The sequence below is a fragment of the Pocillopora verrucosa genome, chromosome 2 (genome assembly GCF_036669915.1).
Source record: "Pocillopora verrucosa isolate sample1 chromosome 2, ASM3666991v2, whole genome shotgun sequence".
NCBI classification, from domain to species: domain Eukaryota; kingdom Metazoa; phylum Cnidaria; class Anthozoa; order Scleractinia; family Pocilloporidae; genus Pocillopora; species Pocillopora verrucosa.
Genome location: NC_089313.1, coordinates 20064928 through 20083529, shown reverse-complemented (window position 1 = coordinate 20083529; position 18602 = coordinate 20064928). Strand labels below are relative to the sequence as shown.

The 18602-nt window shown below is 37.1% G+C and overlaps 1 protein-coding gene across 1 annotated transcript in view; it reads right to left on the bottom strand.

Annotated features, from left to right (window-relative positions):
- Positions 1 to 221: 221 nt before the first annotated feature.
- LOC136279265 (nuclear pore complex protein Nup98-Nup96-like) overlaps positions 222 to 18602 on the bottom strand; it is a 22336-nt gene continuing 3955 nt past the window's right edge. The window contains exons 3-17 of the mRNA XM_066162885.1: positions 17644 to 17736; positions 16517 to 16609; positions 15051 to 15143; positions 13800 to 13892; positions 12332 to 12424; positions 11027 to 11119; positions 9558 to 9650; positions 8431 to 8523; positions 6654 to 6746; positions 5528 to 5620; positions 4065 to 4157; positions 2594 to 2686; positions 1130 to 1222; positions 342 to 434; positions 222 to 232 (exon numbers count right to left, since the gene is read on the bottom strand). Of these exons, the coding sequence (XP_066018982.1) occupies positions 222 to 232; positions 342 to 434; positions 1130 to 1222; positions 2594 to 2686; positions 4065 to 4157; positions 5528 to 5620; positions 6654 to 6746; positions 8431 to 8523; positions 9558 to 9650; positions 11027 to 11119; positions 12332 to 12424; positions 13800 to 13892; positions 15051 to 15143; positions 16517 to 16609; positions 17644 to 17736 (1313 nt within the window). The remainder of the gene's footprint in view (positions 233 to 341; positions 435 to 1129; positions 1223 to 2593; positions 2687 to 4064; positions 4158 to 5527; positions 5621 to 6653; positions 6747 to 8430; positions 8524 to 9557; positions 9651 to 11026; positions 11120 to 12331; positions 12425 to 13799; positions 13893 to 15050; positions 15144 to 16516; positions 16610 to 17643; positions 17737 to 18602) is intronic.

The window sequence follows — 18602 nt, the reverse complement described above, 5'->3', positions numbered from 1 at the left end:
AAATTAGAGGAATCCCAACAAAACTATAACAAAATTCTTGATAGTGATTGGTTATCCTCAACCTGATTTGAGCACCAGTGGGACAGTGTACTTGTCATGTTTGTAATTGGACAGCATATATATTGACAGGTGACATGTTATGCCTGTGTAAGTGGACAATACTTGTCATGTGTGCACAATGTCGTCGCACAATCTCTGGGTTTTTTTAACCAAACATACAATCACCTGGGCCCTGAGAATATTAAAAAAGATTATTTATGTGTAACATTACCAGTAATTATAATACTTAAGCTGCACTTATAAAAAAAATCAGAGTTTCAAAGAAAAGCAATTTTACTTACCCTGAGTAGTTTGTTGCTGCCCCAAAAAACTTGAGGGGAGTTTACTTCCAAACACGCTGGTTGTAATTCTGACAGACTTGTCACTCCCAAATGCTGATTATTTGAGAAAATCATATGCACTATTACTACATACCATACAGGTGAACAGTGCTCTTTGTGAGTGCTGATTGGCAGGTTTTGAACTAATTTGCAAGTACTATTCACCTATATGAAGGGGGGGAGGGGTTGCTATTATACTCGATTTTGCAAGATCTGTTACTTTCAAACTTGCAAAAAAATTAAAAATTATAGCCCGGAAAGATTATTTCTTTTTGTCCTTTGATGAATTTAAACCTCTCAATCTGACCACATGCAAAAAGTGGTCCACACAAAATAAGTAAATGTCATAACACTACTCATAAGGTGAAATTAGCGGAATCTTATTAAAACTATAACAAAATTCTTGATAGTGATTGGTTATCCTCAACCTGATTTGAGCACCAGTAGGCCAGTTTACTTGTCATGTTTGTAATTGGACAGCACATATATTGACAGGTGACATGTTATGCCTGTGTAAGTGGACAATACTTGTCATGTGTGCACAATGTTGTTGTGCAATCTGTGGGTGTTTTTTACCAAACACACAATCACTTTGGCCCTGAGGTTGACTGAAACCACCAATGGGCTAGTTATTGAAATTACATGAAGAATCTAAAAAAGATTATTTATGTGCAACATTACCAGTAATTAAAGGTTAAGCTACACTTATTAAAAAAATCAGAGTTTCAAAGAAAAGCAATTTTACTTACCCTGAGTAGTTTGTTGCTGCCCCAAAAAACTTGAGGTGGGTTTACTTCCAAACACGCTGGTTGTAGTTCTGACAGACTTGTCACTCCCAAATGCTGATTATTTGAGAAAATCATATGCACTATTACTACATACCATACAGGTGAACAGTGCTCTTTGTGAGTGCTGATTGGCAGGTTTTGAACTAATTTGCAAGTACTATTCACCTCCAAGCAATTCAAGAGACAAATCTTTCGTCAGTAATTTAATTTCCAACCATTTTTTGGTTTCTTTGTGGTATGTTCTAAAACAGTTAATATTCATTTCTGTGTCAGTGAAAGTGGTGGATATTCACCTTGCTGCTTTGTGGCATGGTAAGTGTCCACCACTATTCACCTCCACTTCAGTAACTAATTTTAAAGCATTAAACCTCAATTGCATGCTTCGCCATTTTTTAAATTAAGGGGTCAGTGTGGGAGGTCCTGAATTGGTACCCCATAGGTCTTGGTCAGTAATTTGTTCAGCCAGTCCTTCACAAAATGAGAAAGGTAAATTTGACCCTCCAGCTCTGACCATTCTTTTATGCAAGACTCAGCAATAAAAGTGTCCTCCTTAAGGCTCCTGGAAAAAGAGGATCGCTTCTTTTGAAGAAGCTTTACCTCTGCTGCTGTTTACTTGCGTGTATTGCAATCCTGCAAAGAACTTGAAGTGCGTCATTCATACCCGGAAGTAAAGAAGGCAGAAGTTAAAGTAGTGCAAAAAAAAAAATCTACAGAACAGTCAAAAGGTGGAAGATTTGTTCAGAAATATCTCAAATTACTCATTTACCTTGCATGTAAACTTTGAATCAAGATAAATTAAAAAAATACAGAGGAAAGCTTTGCTACTTTTAAAACCATGAATATATGAAGGGGAGGTTGCCATTATGGAGTTATACTTGATTTTGCAAGATCTGTTACTTTGAAACTTGAAAAAAATTAAAAATTATAACGCAAAAAGATTCTTTCTTTTTGTCCTTTGATGAATTTAAACCTCTCAATCTGACCACATCCAAAAACCGGTCCCCACAAAATAAGTAAATGTGATAACACCACGCATAAGGAGAAATTAGCGGAATCTAATCAAAACTATAACAAAATTCTTGATAGCGATTGGTTATCCTCAACCTGATTTGAGCACCAGTAGAACAGTGTACTTGTCATGTTTGTAATTGGACAGCATATATATTGACAGGTGACATGTTATGCCTGTGTAAGTGGACAATACTTATCATGTGTGCACAATGTTGTCGCGCAATCTGTGGGGTTTTTTTACCAAACATACGATCACCTTGCCCCTGAGGTTGACTGAAAGCACCAATGGGCTAGTTATTGAAATTACATGAAGAATCTAAAAATGATTATTTATGTGCAACATTACCAGTAATTAATAGTTAAGCTGCACTTATTAAAAAAAACAGAGTTTCAAAGAAAAGCAATTTTACTTACCCTGAGTAGTTTGTTGCTGCCCCAAAAAACTTGAGGTGGGTTTACTTCTAAACACACTGGTTGTGGTTCTGACAGGCTCGTCACTCCCAAATGCTGATTATTTGAGAAAATCATATGCACTATTACTACATACCATACAGGTGAACAGTGCTCTTTGCGAGTGCTGATTGGCAAGTTTTTAACTAATTTGCAAGTACCATTCACTTCCAAGCAGATCAAGAGACAAAATCCTTCAACAGCAATTTGATTTCCAACCATTTTTTGGTTTCTTTGTGGTATGTACTAAAACAGTTTATATTCACTTCTGTGTCAGCGAAAGTGGTGGATATTCACCTTCCTGCTTTGCGGCATGGGAATTGTCCACCACTTTTCACCTCCACTTCAGTAACTAATTTTAAAGCATTAAAGCTCAATTGCATGCTTTGCCTTTTTTAAATTTAGGGGTGAGTCTGGGGGGGTGCTGCATTGGTACCCCACAGGTCTTGGTCAGTAATTTGTTCAGCCAGTCCCTCACAAAATGAGAAAGGTAAATTTGACCCTCCAGCTCTGACCATTCTTTTATACAAGACTCAGCAATAAAAGCGTCCTCCCTAAGGCTCCTAGAAAAAGAGGATCGCTTCTTTTGAAGAAGTTTTACCGCTGCTGCTGCTTACTTGCATGTATTGCAATCCTGCAAAGAACTTGAAGTGCATCATTCATACCCGGAAGTAAAAAAGGCAGAAGTTAAAGTAGCACTAAAAAAAATCTACAGAACAGTCGAAAGGTGGAAGATTTGTTCAGAAATATCTCAAATTTCTCATTTACCTTGCATGTAAGCTTTGAATCAAGATAAATTTAAAAAAATCAGAGGAAAGCTTTGCTACTTTTAAAACCATGAATATATGAAGGGGGGGGGGGGGGTTGCCATTATGGAATTATACTCAATTTTGCAAGATCTGTTACTTTGAAACATGAAAAAAATTAAAAATTATAACCCGGAAAGATTATTTCTTTTTGTCCTTTGATGAATTTAAACCTCTCAATCTGACCACATCCAAAAATCGGTCCACACAAAATAAATATATGTCATAACACTACACATAAGGTGAAATTAGCGGAATCTATTTAATACTATAAAAAAATTCTTGATAGTGATTAGTTATCCTCAACCTGATTTAAGCACCAGTAGGACAGTGTACTTGTCATGTTTGTAATTGGACAGCACATATATTGACAGGTGACATGTTATGCCTGTGTAAGTGGACAATACTTGTCATGTGTGCACAATGTTGTCATGCAATCTGTGGGTTTTTTTTTACCAAACATACAATCACCTGGGCCCTGAGGTTGACTGAAACCACCAATGGGCTAGTTATTGAAATTACATGAAGAATTTAAAAAAGATTATTTATGTGCAACATTACCAGTAATTAATAGTTCAGCTGCACTTATGAAAAAAATCAGAGTTTCAAAGAAAAGCAATTTTTCTTACCCTGAGTAGTTTGTTGCTGCCCCAAAAAACTTGAGGTGGGTTTACTTCCAAAAACACTGGTTGTTGTTTTGACAGGCTCGTCACTTCCAATTGCTGATTATTTGAAAAAATCATATGTACTATTACTACATACCATACAGGTGAACAGTGCTCTTTGCGAGTGCTGATTGGCAGGTTTTGAACTAATTTGCAAGTACTATTCACCTCCAAGCAGATCAAGAGACAAAATCCTTCAACAGCAATTTGATTTCCTACCATTTTTTGGTTTCTTTGTGGTATGTACTAAAACAGTTAATATTCATTTCTGTGTCAGTGAAAGTGGTGGATTTTCACCTTGCTGCTTTGCAGCATGGTAAGTGTCCACCACTATTCACCTCCACTTCAGTAACTAATTTTAAAGCATTAAACCTCAACTGCATGCTTTGCCTTTTTTAAGTTAAGGGGTGAGTGTGGGGAGGTGCTGAATTGGTACCCCATAGGACTTGGTCAGTAATTTGTTCAGCCAGTTCCTCACAAAATGAGAAAGGTAAATTTGACCCTCCAGCTCTGACTATTCTTTTATGCAAGACTCAGCAATAAAAGTGTCCTCCTTAAGGCTCCTAGCAAAAGAGGATCGCTTCTTTTGAAGACGTTTTACCTCTGCTGCTGTTTACTTGCATGTATTGCAATCCTGCAAAGAACTTGAAGTGAGTCATTCATACCCGGAAGTAAAAAAGGCAGAAGTTAAAGTAGCGCTAAAAAAAATCTACAGAACAGTTGAAAGGTGGAAGATTTGTTCAGAAATATCTCAAATTACTCATTTACCTTGCATGCAAACTTTGAATCAAGATAAATTTAAAAAATACAGAGGAAAGCTTTGCTACTTTTAAAACCATGAATATATGAAGGGGAGGTTGCCATTATGGAGTTATACTTGATTTTGCAAGATCTGTTACTTTCAAAAGTGGAAAAAATTAAAAATTATAACGCAGAAAGATTTTTTCTTTTTGTCCTGTGATGAATTTAAACCTCTCAATCTGATCACATCCAAAAACCAGTCCCCGCAAAATAAGTAAATGTCATAACACTACACATAAGGTGAAATTAGTGGAATCTAATTAAAACTGTAACAAAATTCTTGATAGTGATTGGTTATCCTCAACCTGATTTGAGCACCAGTAGGACAGTGTACTTGTCATGTTTGTAATTGGACAGTATATATATTGACAGGTGACATGTTATGCCTGTGTAAGTGGACAATACTTATCATGTGTGCACAATGTTGTCGCGCAATCTGTGGGTTTTTTTTACCAAACATACAATCACCTGGGCCCTGAGGTTGACTGAAAGCGCCAATGGGCTAGTTATTGAAATTACATGAAGAATCTAAAAATGATTATTTATGTGCAACATTACCGGTAATTAATAGTTAAGCTGCACTTATTAAAAAAATCAGAGTTTCAAAGAAAAGCAATTTTACTTACCCTGAGTAGTTTGTTGCTGCCCCAAAAGACTTGAGGTGGGTTTACTTCCAAACACACTGGTTGTGGTTCTGACAGGCTCGTCACTCCCAAATGCTGATTATTTGAGAAAATCATATGCACTACTACTACATACCATACAGGTGAACAGTGCTCTTTGTGAGTGCTGATTGGCAGGTTTTAAACTAATTTGCAAGTACCATTCACTTCCAAGTAGATCAAGAGACAAAATCCTGCATCAGCAATTTGATTTCCAACCATTTTTTGGTTTCTTTGTGGTATGTACTAAAACAGTTTATATTCACTTCTGTGTCAGTGAAAGTGGTGGATATTCACTTTGCTGCTTTGCGGCATGGTAAGTGTCCACCACTATTCACCTCCACTTCAGTAACTAATTTTAAAGCATTAAACCTCAATTGCATGCTTTTCCTTTTTTAAGTTAAGGGGTGAGTCTGGGGAAGTGCTGAATTGGTACCCCATACGTCTTGGTCAGTAATTTGTTCAGCCAGTCCCTCACAAAATGAGAAAGGTAAATTTGACCCTCCAGCTCTGACCATTCTTTTATACAAGACTCAGGAATAAAGGCGTCCTCCTTAAGGCTCCTAGCAAAAGAGGATCGCTTCTTTTGAAGAAGTTTTACCGCTGCTGCTGCTTACTTGCATGTATTGCAATCCTGCAAAGAACTTGAAGTGCGTCATTCATACCCGGAAGTTAAAAAGGCAGAAGTTAATTACTATGCATAGGGTGAAATTAGAGGAATCTAATTAAAACTATAACAAAATTCTTGATAGTGATTGGTTATCCTCAACCTGATTTGAGCACAAGTAGGACAGTGTACTTGTCATGTTTGTAATTGGACAGCATATATATTGACAGGTGACATGTTACGCCTGTGTAAGTGGACAATACTTGTCATGTGTGCACAATGTTGTCGCACAATCTGTGGGGTTTTTTACCAAACATACGATCACCTTGGCCCTGAGGTTGACTGAAACCACCAATGGTCTAGTTATTGAAATTACATGAAGAATCTAAAAAAGATTATTTATGTGTAACATCACCAGTACTAAATAGTTAAGCTGCACTTATTAAAAAAATCAGAGTTTCAAAGAAAAGCAATTTTACTTACCCTGAGTAGTTTGTTGCTGCCCCAAAAAACTTGAGGTGGGTTTACTTCCAAACACGCTGGTTGTAGTTCTGACAGGCTCGTCACTCCCAAATGCTGATTATTTGAGAAAATCATATGCACTATTACTACATACCATACAAGTGAACAGTGCTCTGTGCGAGTGCTGATTGGCAGGTTTTGAACTAATTTGCAAGAATTATTCTCCTCCAAGCAGATCAAGAGACAAAAACCTGAATCAGCAATTAAATTTCCAACCATTTTTTTGTTTCTTTGTGGTATGTACTAAAATAGTTAATATTCACTTCTGTGTCCATGAAAGTGGTGGATATTCACCTTGCTGCATTGTGGCATGGTAAGTGTCCACCACTATTCACCTCCACTTCAGTAACTAATTTTAAAGCATTAAACCTCAATTGCATGCTATGCCTTTTTAAGTTAAAGGGTGAGTGTGGGGGGTGAACAGTGCTCTTTGCGAGTGCTGATTGGCAGGTTTTGAACTAATTTGCAAGTACTATTCACCTCCAAGCAGATCAAGAGACAAATCTTTGTCAGCAATTTAATTTAAGGCCATTTTTTGGTTTCTTTGTGGTATGTACTGAAACAGTTAATATTCATTTCTGTGTCAGTGAAAGTGGTGGATATTCACCTTGCTGCTTTGTGGCATGGTAAGTGTCCACCACTATTCACCTCCACTTCAGTAACTAATTTTAAAGCATTAAACCTCAATTGCATGCTTTGCCTTTTTTAAATTAAGGGGTAAGTCTGGGGAGGTGCTGAATTGGTACCCCATAGGACTTGGTCAGTAATTTGTTCAGCCAGTCCCTCACAAAATGAGAAAGGTAAATTTGACCCTCCAGCTCTGACCATTCTTTTATGCAAGACTCAGGAATAAAAGTGTCCTCCTTAAGGCTCCTAGAAAAAGAGGATTGCTTCTTTTGAAGAAGCTTTACCTCTGCTGCTGTTTACTTGTGTGTATTGCAATCCTGCAAAGAACTTGAAATGCATCATTCATACCCGGAAATAAAAAAGGCAGAAGTTAAAGTAGCGCAAAAAAAAAATCTACAGAACAGTGAAAAGGTGGAAGATTTGTTCAGAAATATCTCAAATTACTCATTTACCTTGCATGTAAACTTTGAATCAAGATAAATTTAAAAAATACAGAGGAAAGCTTTGCTACTTTTAAAACCATGAATATATGAAGGGGAGGTTGCCATTATGGAGTTATACTTGATTTTGCAAGATCTGTTACTTTCAAACTTGAAAAAAATTAAAAATTATAACGCATTAAGATTCTTTGTTTTTGTCCTTTGATGAATTTAAACCTCTCAATCTGACCACATCCAAAAACCGGTCCACACAAAATAAGTAAACGTCATAACACTACACATAAGGTGAAAAAAGCGGAATCTAATTAAAACTATAACAAAATTCTTGATAGTGATTGGTTATCCTCAACCTGATTTGAGCACCAGTACGACAGTGTACTTGTCATGTTTGTAATTGGACAGCATATATATTGACAGGTGACATGTTATGCCTGTGTAAGTGGACAATACTTATCATGTGTGGACAATGTTGTCACGCAATCTGTGGGTTTTTTTTAGCAAACATACAATCACCTTGGCCCTGAAGTTGACTGAAACCACCAATGGGCTAGTTATTGAAATTACATGAAGAATCTAAAAATGATTATTTATGACCAACATTAACAGTAATTAATAGTTCAGCTGCACTTATTAAAAAAATCAGAGTTTCAAAGAAAAGCAATTTTACTTACCCTGAGTAGTTTGTTGCTGCCCCAAAAAACTTGAGGTGGGTTTACTTCCAAACACACTGGTTGTGGTTCTGACAGGCTCGTCACTGCCAAATGCTGATTATTTGAGAAAATCATATGCACTATTACTACGTACCATACAGGTGAACAGTGCTCTTTGCGAGTGCTGATTGGCAGGTTTTAAACTAATTTGCAAGTACCATTCACTTCCAAGTAGATCAAGAGACAAAATCCTTCAACAGCAATTTGATTTCCAACCATTTTTTGGTTTCTTTGTGGTATGTATTAAAACAGTTTATATTCACTTCTGTGTCAGTGAAAGTGGTGGATATTCACTTTGCTGCTTTGCGGCATGGTAAGTGTCCACAACTTTTCACCTCCACTTCAGTAACTAATTTTAAAGCATTAAACCTCAATTGCATGCTTTGCCTTTTTTAAGTTAAGGGGTGAGTGTGGGGAGGTGCTGAATTGGTACCCCATAGGTCTTGGTCAGTGATTTGTTCAGCCAGTCCCTCACAAAATGAGAAAGGTAAATTTGACCCTCCAGCTCTGACCATTCTTTTATACAAGACTCAGCAATAAAAGCGTCCTCCCTAAGGCTCCTAGAAAAAGAGGATCGCTTCTTTTGAAGAAGTTTTACTGCTGCTGCTGCTTACTTGCATGTATTGCAATCCTGCAAAGAATTTGAAGTGCATCATTCATACCCGGAAGTTAAAAAGGCAGAAGTTAATTACTATGCATAGGGTGAAATTAGAGGAATCTAATTAAAACTATAACAAAATTCTTGATAGTGATTGGTTATCCTCAACCTGATTTGAGCACCAGTAGGACAGTGTACTTGTCATGTTTGTAATTGGACAGCATATATATTGACAGGTGACATGTTACACCTGTGTAAGTGGACATTACTTATCATGTGTGCACAATGTTGTTGTGCAATCTGTGGGTTTTTTTTACCAAACATACAATCACCTTGGCCATGAGGTTGACTGAAACCACCAATGGTCTAGTTATTGTAATTACATGAAGAATCTAAAAAAGATTATTTATGTGCAACATTACCAGTAATTAATAGTTAAGCTGCACTTATTAAAAAAATCAGAGTTTCAAAGAAAAGCAATTTTACTTACCCTGAGTAGTTTGTTGCTGCCCCAAAAAACTTGAGGTGGGTTTACTTCCAAACACGCTGGTTGTAGTTCTGACAGGCTCGTCACTCCCAAATGCTGATTATTTGAGAAAATCATATGCACTATTACTACATACCATACAAGTGAACAGTGCTCTGTGCGAGTGCTGATTGGCAGGTTTTGAACTAATTTGCAAGAATTATTCACCTCCAAGCAGATCAAGAGACAAAAACCTGAATCAGCAATTAAATTTCCAACCTTTTTTTTGGTTTCTTTGTGGTATATACTAAAAAAGTTAATATTCACTTCTGTGTCAGTGAAAGTGGTGGATATTCACCTTGCTGCTTTGCGGCATGGTAAGTGTCCACCACTATTCACCTCCACTTCAGTAACTAATTTTAAAGCATTAGGCCTCAATTGCATGCAGTGCCTTTTTTAAGTTAAAGGGTGAGTGTGGGAAGGTGCTGAATTGGTACCCCATAGGTCTTGGTCATTAATTCGTACAGCCAGTCCTTCACAAAATGAGAAAGGTAAATTTGACCCTCCAGCTCTGACCATTCTTTTATGCAAGACTCAGCAATAAAAGTGTCCTCCTTTAGGCTCCTAGCAAAAGAGGATCACTTCTTTTGACGAAGTTTTACCTCTATTGTTTACTTGCATGTATTGCAATCCTGTAAAGAACTTGAGGTGCGTCATTCATACCCGGAAGTAAAAAAGGCAGAAGTTAAAGTAGTGCTAAAAAAAATCTACAGAACAGTTGAAAGGTGGAAGATTTGTTCAGAAATATCTCAAATTACTCATTTACCTTGCATGTAAGCTTTGAATCAAGATAAATTTAAAAAATACAGAGGAAAGCTTTTTTTTTCTTCTTTTAAAACCATGAATATATGAAATGAAGGTTGCCATTATGGAGTTATCCTCGACTTTGCAAGATCTGTTACTTTCAAACTTGAAAAAAATTAAAAATTAAAACCCGGAAAGATTCTTTCGTTTTGTCCTTTGATGAATTTAATCCTCTCAATCAGACCACATCCAAAAACCGGTTGACACAAAAGAAGTAAATGTCATAACACTACACATAAGGTGAAATTAGCAGAATCTTATTAATACTATTAATGACAAAATTCTTGATAGTGATTGGTTATCCTCAACCTGATTTGAGCACCGGTAGGACAGTGTACTTGTCATGTTTGTAATTGGACAGCATATATATTGACAGGTGACATGTTATGCCTGTGTAAATGGACAATACTTGTCATGTGTACACAATGTTGTCGCGCAATCTGTGGGTTTTTTTACCAAACATACAATCACCTTGGCCCTGAGGTTGACTGAAACCACCAATGGGCTAGTTATTGAAATTACATGAAGAATCTAAAAAAGATTATTTATGTGTAACATTACCAGTAATTAATAGTTAAGCTGCACTTATTAAAAAAATCAGAGTTTCAAAGAAAAGCGATTTTACTTACCCTGAGTAGTTTGTTGCTGCCCCAAAAAACTTGAGGTGGGTTTACTTCCAAACACACTGGTTGTGGTTCTGACAGGCTCGTCACTCCCAAATGCTGATTATTTGAGAAAATCATACTATTCACTTCTAATATTCACTTCTGTGTCAGTGAAAGTGGTGGATATTCACCTTGCTGCTTTGGGCATGGTAAGTGTCCACCACTATTCACCTCCACTTCAGTGACTAATTTTTAAGCATTAAGCCTCAATTGCATGCTTTGCCTTTTTTAAGTTAAGGGGTGGGTGTGGGTAGGTGCTTAATTGGTACCCCATAGGTCTCGGTCAGTAATTTGTACAGCCAGTCCTTCACAAAATGAGAAAGGTAAATTTGACCCTCCAGCTCTGATCATTCTCTTATGCAAGACTCAGCAATAAAAGTGTCCTCCTCTAGGCTCTTAGCAAAAGAGGATCGCTTCTTTTGAAGAAGTTTTACCTCTGCTGCTGTTCACTTGCATGTATTGCAATCCTGCAAAGAACTTGAAGCGCGTCATTCATACCCGGAAGTAAAAAAGGCAGAAGTTAAAGTATCGCTAAAAAAAATCTACAGAACAGTTGAAAGGTGGAAGATTTGTTCAGAAATATCTCAAATTACTCATTTACCTTGCATGTAAGCTTTGAATCAAGATAAATTTAAAAAATACAGAGGAAAGGTTTGCTACTTTTAAAACCATGAATATATGAAGGAGGGGGGGGGGGGGTTGCCATTATGGAGTTATACTCGATTTTGCAAGATCTGTTACTTTCAAACTTGAAAAAAATTAAAAATTATAACCCAGAAAGATTATTTCTTTTTGTCCTTTGATGAATTTAAACCTCTCAATCTGACCACATCCAAAAACCGGTCCACACAAAATAAGTAAATGTCATAACACTACGCATAAGGAGAAATTAGCGGAATCTAATTAAAACTATAACAAAATTCTTGATAGTGATTGGTTATCCTCAACCTGATTTGAGCACCAGTAGGACAGTGTACTTGTCATGTTTGTAATTGGACAGCATATATATTGACAGGTGACATGTTACGCCTGTGTAAGCGGACAATACTTGTCATGTGTGCACAATGTTGTCCTGCAATCTGTCGGTTTTTTTTACCAAACATATGATCACCTTGGCCCTGAAGTTGACAAAAACCACCAATGGTCTAGTTATTGAAATTACATGAAGAATCTAAAAAAGATTATTTATGTGTAACATTACCAGTAATTAATAGTTAAGCTGCACTTATTAAAAAAATCAGAGTTACAAAGAAAAGCAATTTTACTTACCCTGAGTAGTTTGTTGCTGCCCCAAAAAACTTGAGGTGGGTTTACTTCCAAACACGCTGGTTGTAGTTCTGACAGGCTCACCACTCCCAACTCCTGATTATTTGAGAAAATCATATGCATCACTACTACATACCATACAAGTGAACAGTGCTCTTTGCGAGTGCTGATTGGCAGGTTTTGAACTAATTTGCAAGTACTATTCACCTCCAAGCAGATCAAGACACAAAAACCTGCATCAGCAATTTTTCCAACCATTTTTTGGTTTCTTTGTGGTATGTACTAAAACAGTTATTATTCATTTCTGTGTCAGTGAAAGTGGTGGATATTCACTTTGCTGTTTTGCAGCATGGTAAGTGTCCACCACTATTCACCTCCACTTCAGTAACTAATTTTAAAGCATTAAACCTCAATTGCATGCTTTGCCTTTTTTAAGTTAAGGGGTGAGTGTGGGGAGGTGCTGAATTGGTACCCCACAGGTCTTGGTCATTAATTCGTACAGCCAGTCCTTCACAAAATGAGAAAGGTAAATTTGACCCTCCAGCTCTGACCATTCTTTTATGCAAGACTCAGTAATAAAAGCGTCCTCCTTAAGGCTCCTAGCAAAAGAGGATTGCTTCTTTTGACGAAGTTTTACCTCTGCTGCTGTTTACTTGCGTGTATTGCAATCCTGTAAAGAACTTGAAGTGCATCATTCATACCCGGAAGTTAAAAAGGCAGAAGTTAAAGTAGTGCTAAAAAAAATCTACAGAACAGTTCAAAGGTGGAAGATTTGTTCAGAAATATCTCAAATTACTCATTTACCTTGCATGTAAGCTTTAAATCAAGATAAATTTAAAAAATACAGAGGAAAGCTTTTTTTTTCTTCTTTTAAAACCATGAATATATGAAGGGGGGGTTGCCATTATGGAGTTATCCTCGACTTTGCAAGATCTGTTACTTTCAAACTTGAAAAAAATTAAAAATTAAAACCCGGAAAGATTCTTTCTTTTTGTCCTTTGATGAATTTAATCCTCTCAATCAGACCACATCCAAAAACCGGTTGACACAAAAGAAGTAAATGTCATAACACTACACATAAGGTGAAATTAGCGGAATCTAATTAATACTATTAATAACAAAATTCTTGATAGTGATTGGTTATCCTCAACCTGATTTGAGCACCGGTAGGACAGTGTACTTGTCATGTTTGTAATTGGACAGCATATATATTGACAGGTGACATGTTATGCCTGTGTAAATGGACAATACTTGTCATGTGTACACAATGTTGTCGCGCAATCTGTGGGTTTTTTTACCAAACATACAATCACCTTGGCCCTGAGGTTGACTGAAACCACCAATGGGCTAGTTATTGAAATTACATGAAGAATCTAAAAAAGATTATTTATGTGTAACATTACCAGTAATTAATAGTTAAGCTGCACTTATTAAAAAAATCAGAGTTTCAAAGAAAAGCGATTTTACTTACCCTGAGTAGTTTGTTGCTGCCCCAAAAAACTTGAGGTGGGTTTACTTCCAAACACACTGGTTGTGGTTCTGACAGGCTCGTCACTCCCAAATGCTGATTATTTGAGAAAATCATACTATTCACTTCTAATATTCACTTCTGTGTCAGTGAAAGTGGTGGATATTCACCTTGCTGCTTTGGGCATGGTAAGTGTCCACCACTATTCACCTCCACTTCAGTGACTAATTTTAAAGCATTAAGCCTCAATTGCATGCTTTGCCTTTTTTAAGTTAAGGGGTGAGTGTGGGTAGGTGCTTAATTGGTACCCCATAGGTCTTGGTCAGTAATTTGTACAGCCAGTCCTTCACAAAATGAGAAAGGTAAATTTGACCCTCCAGCTCTGACCCTTCTTTTATGCAAGACTCAGCAATAAAAGTGTCCTCCTCTAGGCTCCTAGCAAAAGAGGATTGCTTCTTTTGAAGAAGTTTTACCTCTGCTGCTGTTTACTTGCATGTATTGGAATCCTGCAAAGAACTTGAAGTGCGTCATTCATACCCGGAAGTAAAAAAGGCAGAAGTTAAAGTATCGCTAAAAAAAATCTACAGAACAGTTCAAAGGTGGAAGATTTGTTCAGAAATATCTCAAATTACAGAGGAAAGCTTTGCTACTTTTAAAACCATGAATATATGAAGGAGGGGGGGTTTGCCATTTTGGAGTTATACTCGATTTTGCAAGATCTGTTACTTTCAAACTTGAAAAAAATTAAAAATTATAACCCGGAAAGATTATTTCTTTTTGTCCTTTGATGAATTTAAACCTCTCAACCTGACCACATCCAAAAACCGGTCCACACAAAATAAGTAAATGTCATAACACTACACATAAGGTGAAATAAGCGGAATCTAATTAAAACTATAACAAAATTCTTGATAGTGATTGGTTATCCTCAACCTGATTTGAGCACCAGTAGGACAGTGCACTTGTCATGTTTGTAATTGGACAGCACATATATTGACAGGTGACATGTTATGCCTGTGTAAGTGGACAATACTTGTCATGTGTGCAAAAAGTTGTCGTGCAATCTGTGGGTTTTTTTTACCAAACATACAATCACCTGGGCCCTGAGGTTGACTGAAACCACCAATGGGCTAGTTATTGAAATTACATGAAGAATCTAAAAATGATTATTTATGTGCAACATTACCAGTAATTAATAGTTCAGCTGCACTTATTAAAAAAATTAGAGTTTCAAAGAAAAGCAATTTTACCTACCCTGAGTAGTTTGTTGCTGCCCCAAAAAACTTGAGGTGGGTTTACTTCCAAACACGCTGGTTGTGGTTCTGACAGGCTCGTCACTCCCAAATGCTGATTATTTGAGAAAATCATATGCACTATTACTACATACCATACAGGTGAACAGTGGTCTTTGCGAGTGCTGATTGGCAGGTTTTGAACTAATTTTCAAGTACTATACACCTCCAAGCAGATCAAGAGACAAATCCTTCGTCAGCAATTTAATTTCCAACCATTTTTTGGTTTCTTTGTGGTATGTACTAAAACAGTTATTATTCATTTCTGTGTCAGTGAAAGTGGTGGATATTCACCTTGCTGCATTGCGGCATGGTAATTGTCCACCACTATTCACCTCCACTTCAGTAACTAATTTTAAAGCATTAAACCTCAATTGCATGCTTTGCCTTTTTTAAATTTAGGGGTGAGTCTGGGGGGGTGCTGAATTGGTACCCCATAGGTCTTGGTTAGTAATTTGTTCAGCCAGTCCCTCACAAAATGAGAAAGGTAAATTTGACCCTCCAGCTCTGACCATTCTTTTATGCAAGACTCAGCAATAAAAGTGTCTTCCTTAAGGCTCCTAGCAAAAGAGGATCGCTTCTTTTGAAGAAGTATTACCTCTGCTGCTGCTTACTTGCATGTATTGCAATCCTGCAAAGAACTTGAAGTGCGTCATTCATACCCGGAAGTAAAAAAGGCAGAAGCTAAAGTAGCGCTAAAAAAGATCTACAGAACAGTCGAAAGGTGGAAGATTTGTTCAGAAATATCTCAAATTACTCATTTACCTTGCATTTAAGCTTTGAATCAAGATAAATTTAAAAAATACAGAGGAAAGCTTTGCTACTTTTAAAACCATGAATATATGAGGGGGGGGGGGGTTGCCATTATGGAGTTATACTCGATTTTGCAAGATGTGTTACTTTCAAACATGAAAAAAGTTAAAAATTATAACCGGGAAAGATTATTTCTTTTTGTCCTTTGATGAATTTAAACCTCTCAATCTGACCACATCCAAAAACCGGTCCACACAAAATAAGTAAATGTCATAACACTACGCATAAGGAGAAATAAGCGGAATCTAATTAAAACTATAACAAAATTCTTGATAGTGATTGGTTATCCTCAACCTGATTTGAGCACCAGTAGGACAGTGCACTTGTCATGTTTGTAATTGGACAGCATATATCTTGGCAGGTGATATGTTATGCCTGTGTAAGTGGACAATACTTGTCATGTGTGCACAATGTTGTCGTGCAATCTGTGGGTTTTTTTTACCAAACATACCATCACCTTGGCCCTGAGGTTAACTGAAACCACCACTGGGCTAGTTATTGAAATTACATGAGGAATTTAAAAAAGATTATTTATGTGTAACATTACCAGTAATTAATAGTTAAGCCGCACTTATTAAAAAAATCAGAGTTTCAAAGAAAAGCAATTTTACTTACCCTGAGTAGTTTGTTGCTGCCCCAAAAGACTTGAGGTGGGTTTACTTCCAAACACACTGGTTGTGGTTCTGACAGGCTCGTCACTTCCAAATGCTGATTATTTGAGAAAATCATATGCACTATTACTACATACTATACAGGTGAACAGTGCTCTTTGCGAGTGCTGATTGGCAGGTTTTAAACTAATGTGAAAGTACTATTCACCTCCAAGCAGATCAAGAGACAAAATCCTTCAAGAGCAATTTGATTTCCAACCATTTTTTGGTTTCTTTGTGGTATGTACTAAAACAGTTATTATTCATTTCTGTGTCAGTGAAAGTGGTGGATATTCACCTTGCTGCTTTGCGGCATGGTAAGTGTCCACCACTATTCACCTCCACTTCAGTAACTAATTTTAAAGCATTAAACCTCAATTGCATGCTTTGCCTTTCTTAAGTTAAGGGGTTATTGTGGGGAGGTGCTGAATTGGTACCCCATACGTCTTGGTCAGTAATTTGTTCAGCCAGTCCCTCACAAAATGAGAAAGGTAAATTTGACCCTCCAGCTCTGACCATTCTTTTATACAAGACTCAGCAATAAAAGCGTCCTCCTTAAGGCTCCTAGCAAAATAGGATCGCTTCTTTTGAAAAAGTTTTAACGCTGCTGCTGCATACTTGTGTGTATTGTAATCCTGCAAAGAACTTGAAGTGCGTCATTCATACCCGGAAGTTAAAAAGGCAGAAGTTAATTACTACGCATAGGGTGAAATTAGAGGAATCTACTTAAAACTATAACAAAATTCTTGATAGTGATTGGTTATCCTCAACCTGATTTGAGCACCAGTAGGACAGTGTACTTGTCATGTTTGTAATTGGACAGCACATATATTGACAGGTGACATGTTACGCCTGTGTAAGTGGACAATACTTGTCATGTGTGCACAATGTTGTCGTGCAATCTGTGGGTTTTTTTTACCAAACATATGATCACCTGGGCCCTGAAGTTGACTGAAACCACCGATGGTCTAGTTATTGAAATTACATGAAGAATCTAAAAAAGATTAGTTATGTGCAACATTACCAGTAATTAATAGTTAAGCTGCACTTATTAAAAAAATCAGAGTTTCAAAGAAAAGCAATTTTACTTACCCTGAGTAGTTTGTTGCTGCCCCAAAAAACTTGAGGTGGGTTTACTTCCAAACACGCTGGTTGTGGTTCTGACAGGCTCACCACTCCCAACTCCTGATTATTTGAGAAAATCATATGCATCACTACTACATACCATACAAGTGAACAGTGCTCTTTGCAAGTGCTGATTGGCAGGTTTTGAACTAATCTGCAAGTACTATTCACCTCCAAGCAGATCAAGAGACAAAAACCTGCATCAGCAATTTTTCCAACCATTTTTTGGCTTCTTTGTGGTATGTACTAAAACAGTTTATATTCACTTCTGTGTCAGTGAAAGTGGTGGATATTCACTTTGCTGTTTTGCGGCATGGTAAGTGTCCACCACTATTCATCTCCACTTCAGTAACTAATTTTAAAGCATTAAACCTCAATTGCATGCTTTGCCTTTTTTAAGTTAAGGGGTTATTGTGGGGAGGTGCTGAATTGGTACCCCATAGGTCTTGGTCAGTAATTTGTTCAGCCAGTCCCTCACAAAATGAGAAAGGTAAATTTGACCCTCCAGCTCTGACCATTCTTTTATACAAGACTCAGCAATAAAAGCATCCTCCTTAAGGCTCCTAGCAAAAGAGGATCGCTTCTTTTGAAGAGGTTTTATCGCTGCTGCTGCTTACTTGCATGTGTTGCAATCCTGCAAAGAACTTGAAGTGCGTCATTCATACCCGGAAGTTAAAAGGCAAAAGTTAATTATTATGCATAGGGTGAAATTAGAGGAATCTAATTAAAAGTATAACAAAATTCTTGATAGTTATTGGTTATCCTCAACCTGATTTGAGCACCAGTAGGACAGTGTACTTGTCATGTTTGTAATTGGACAGCATATATATTGACAGGTGACATGTTACACCTGTGTAAGTGGACAATACTTGTCATGTGCGGACAATGTTGTCGCGCAATCTGTGGGTTTTTTTTTACCAAACATA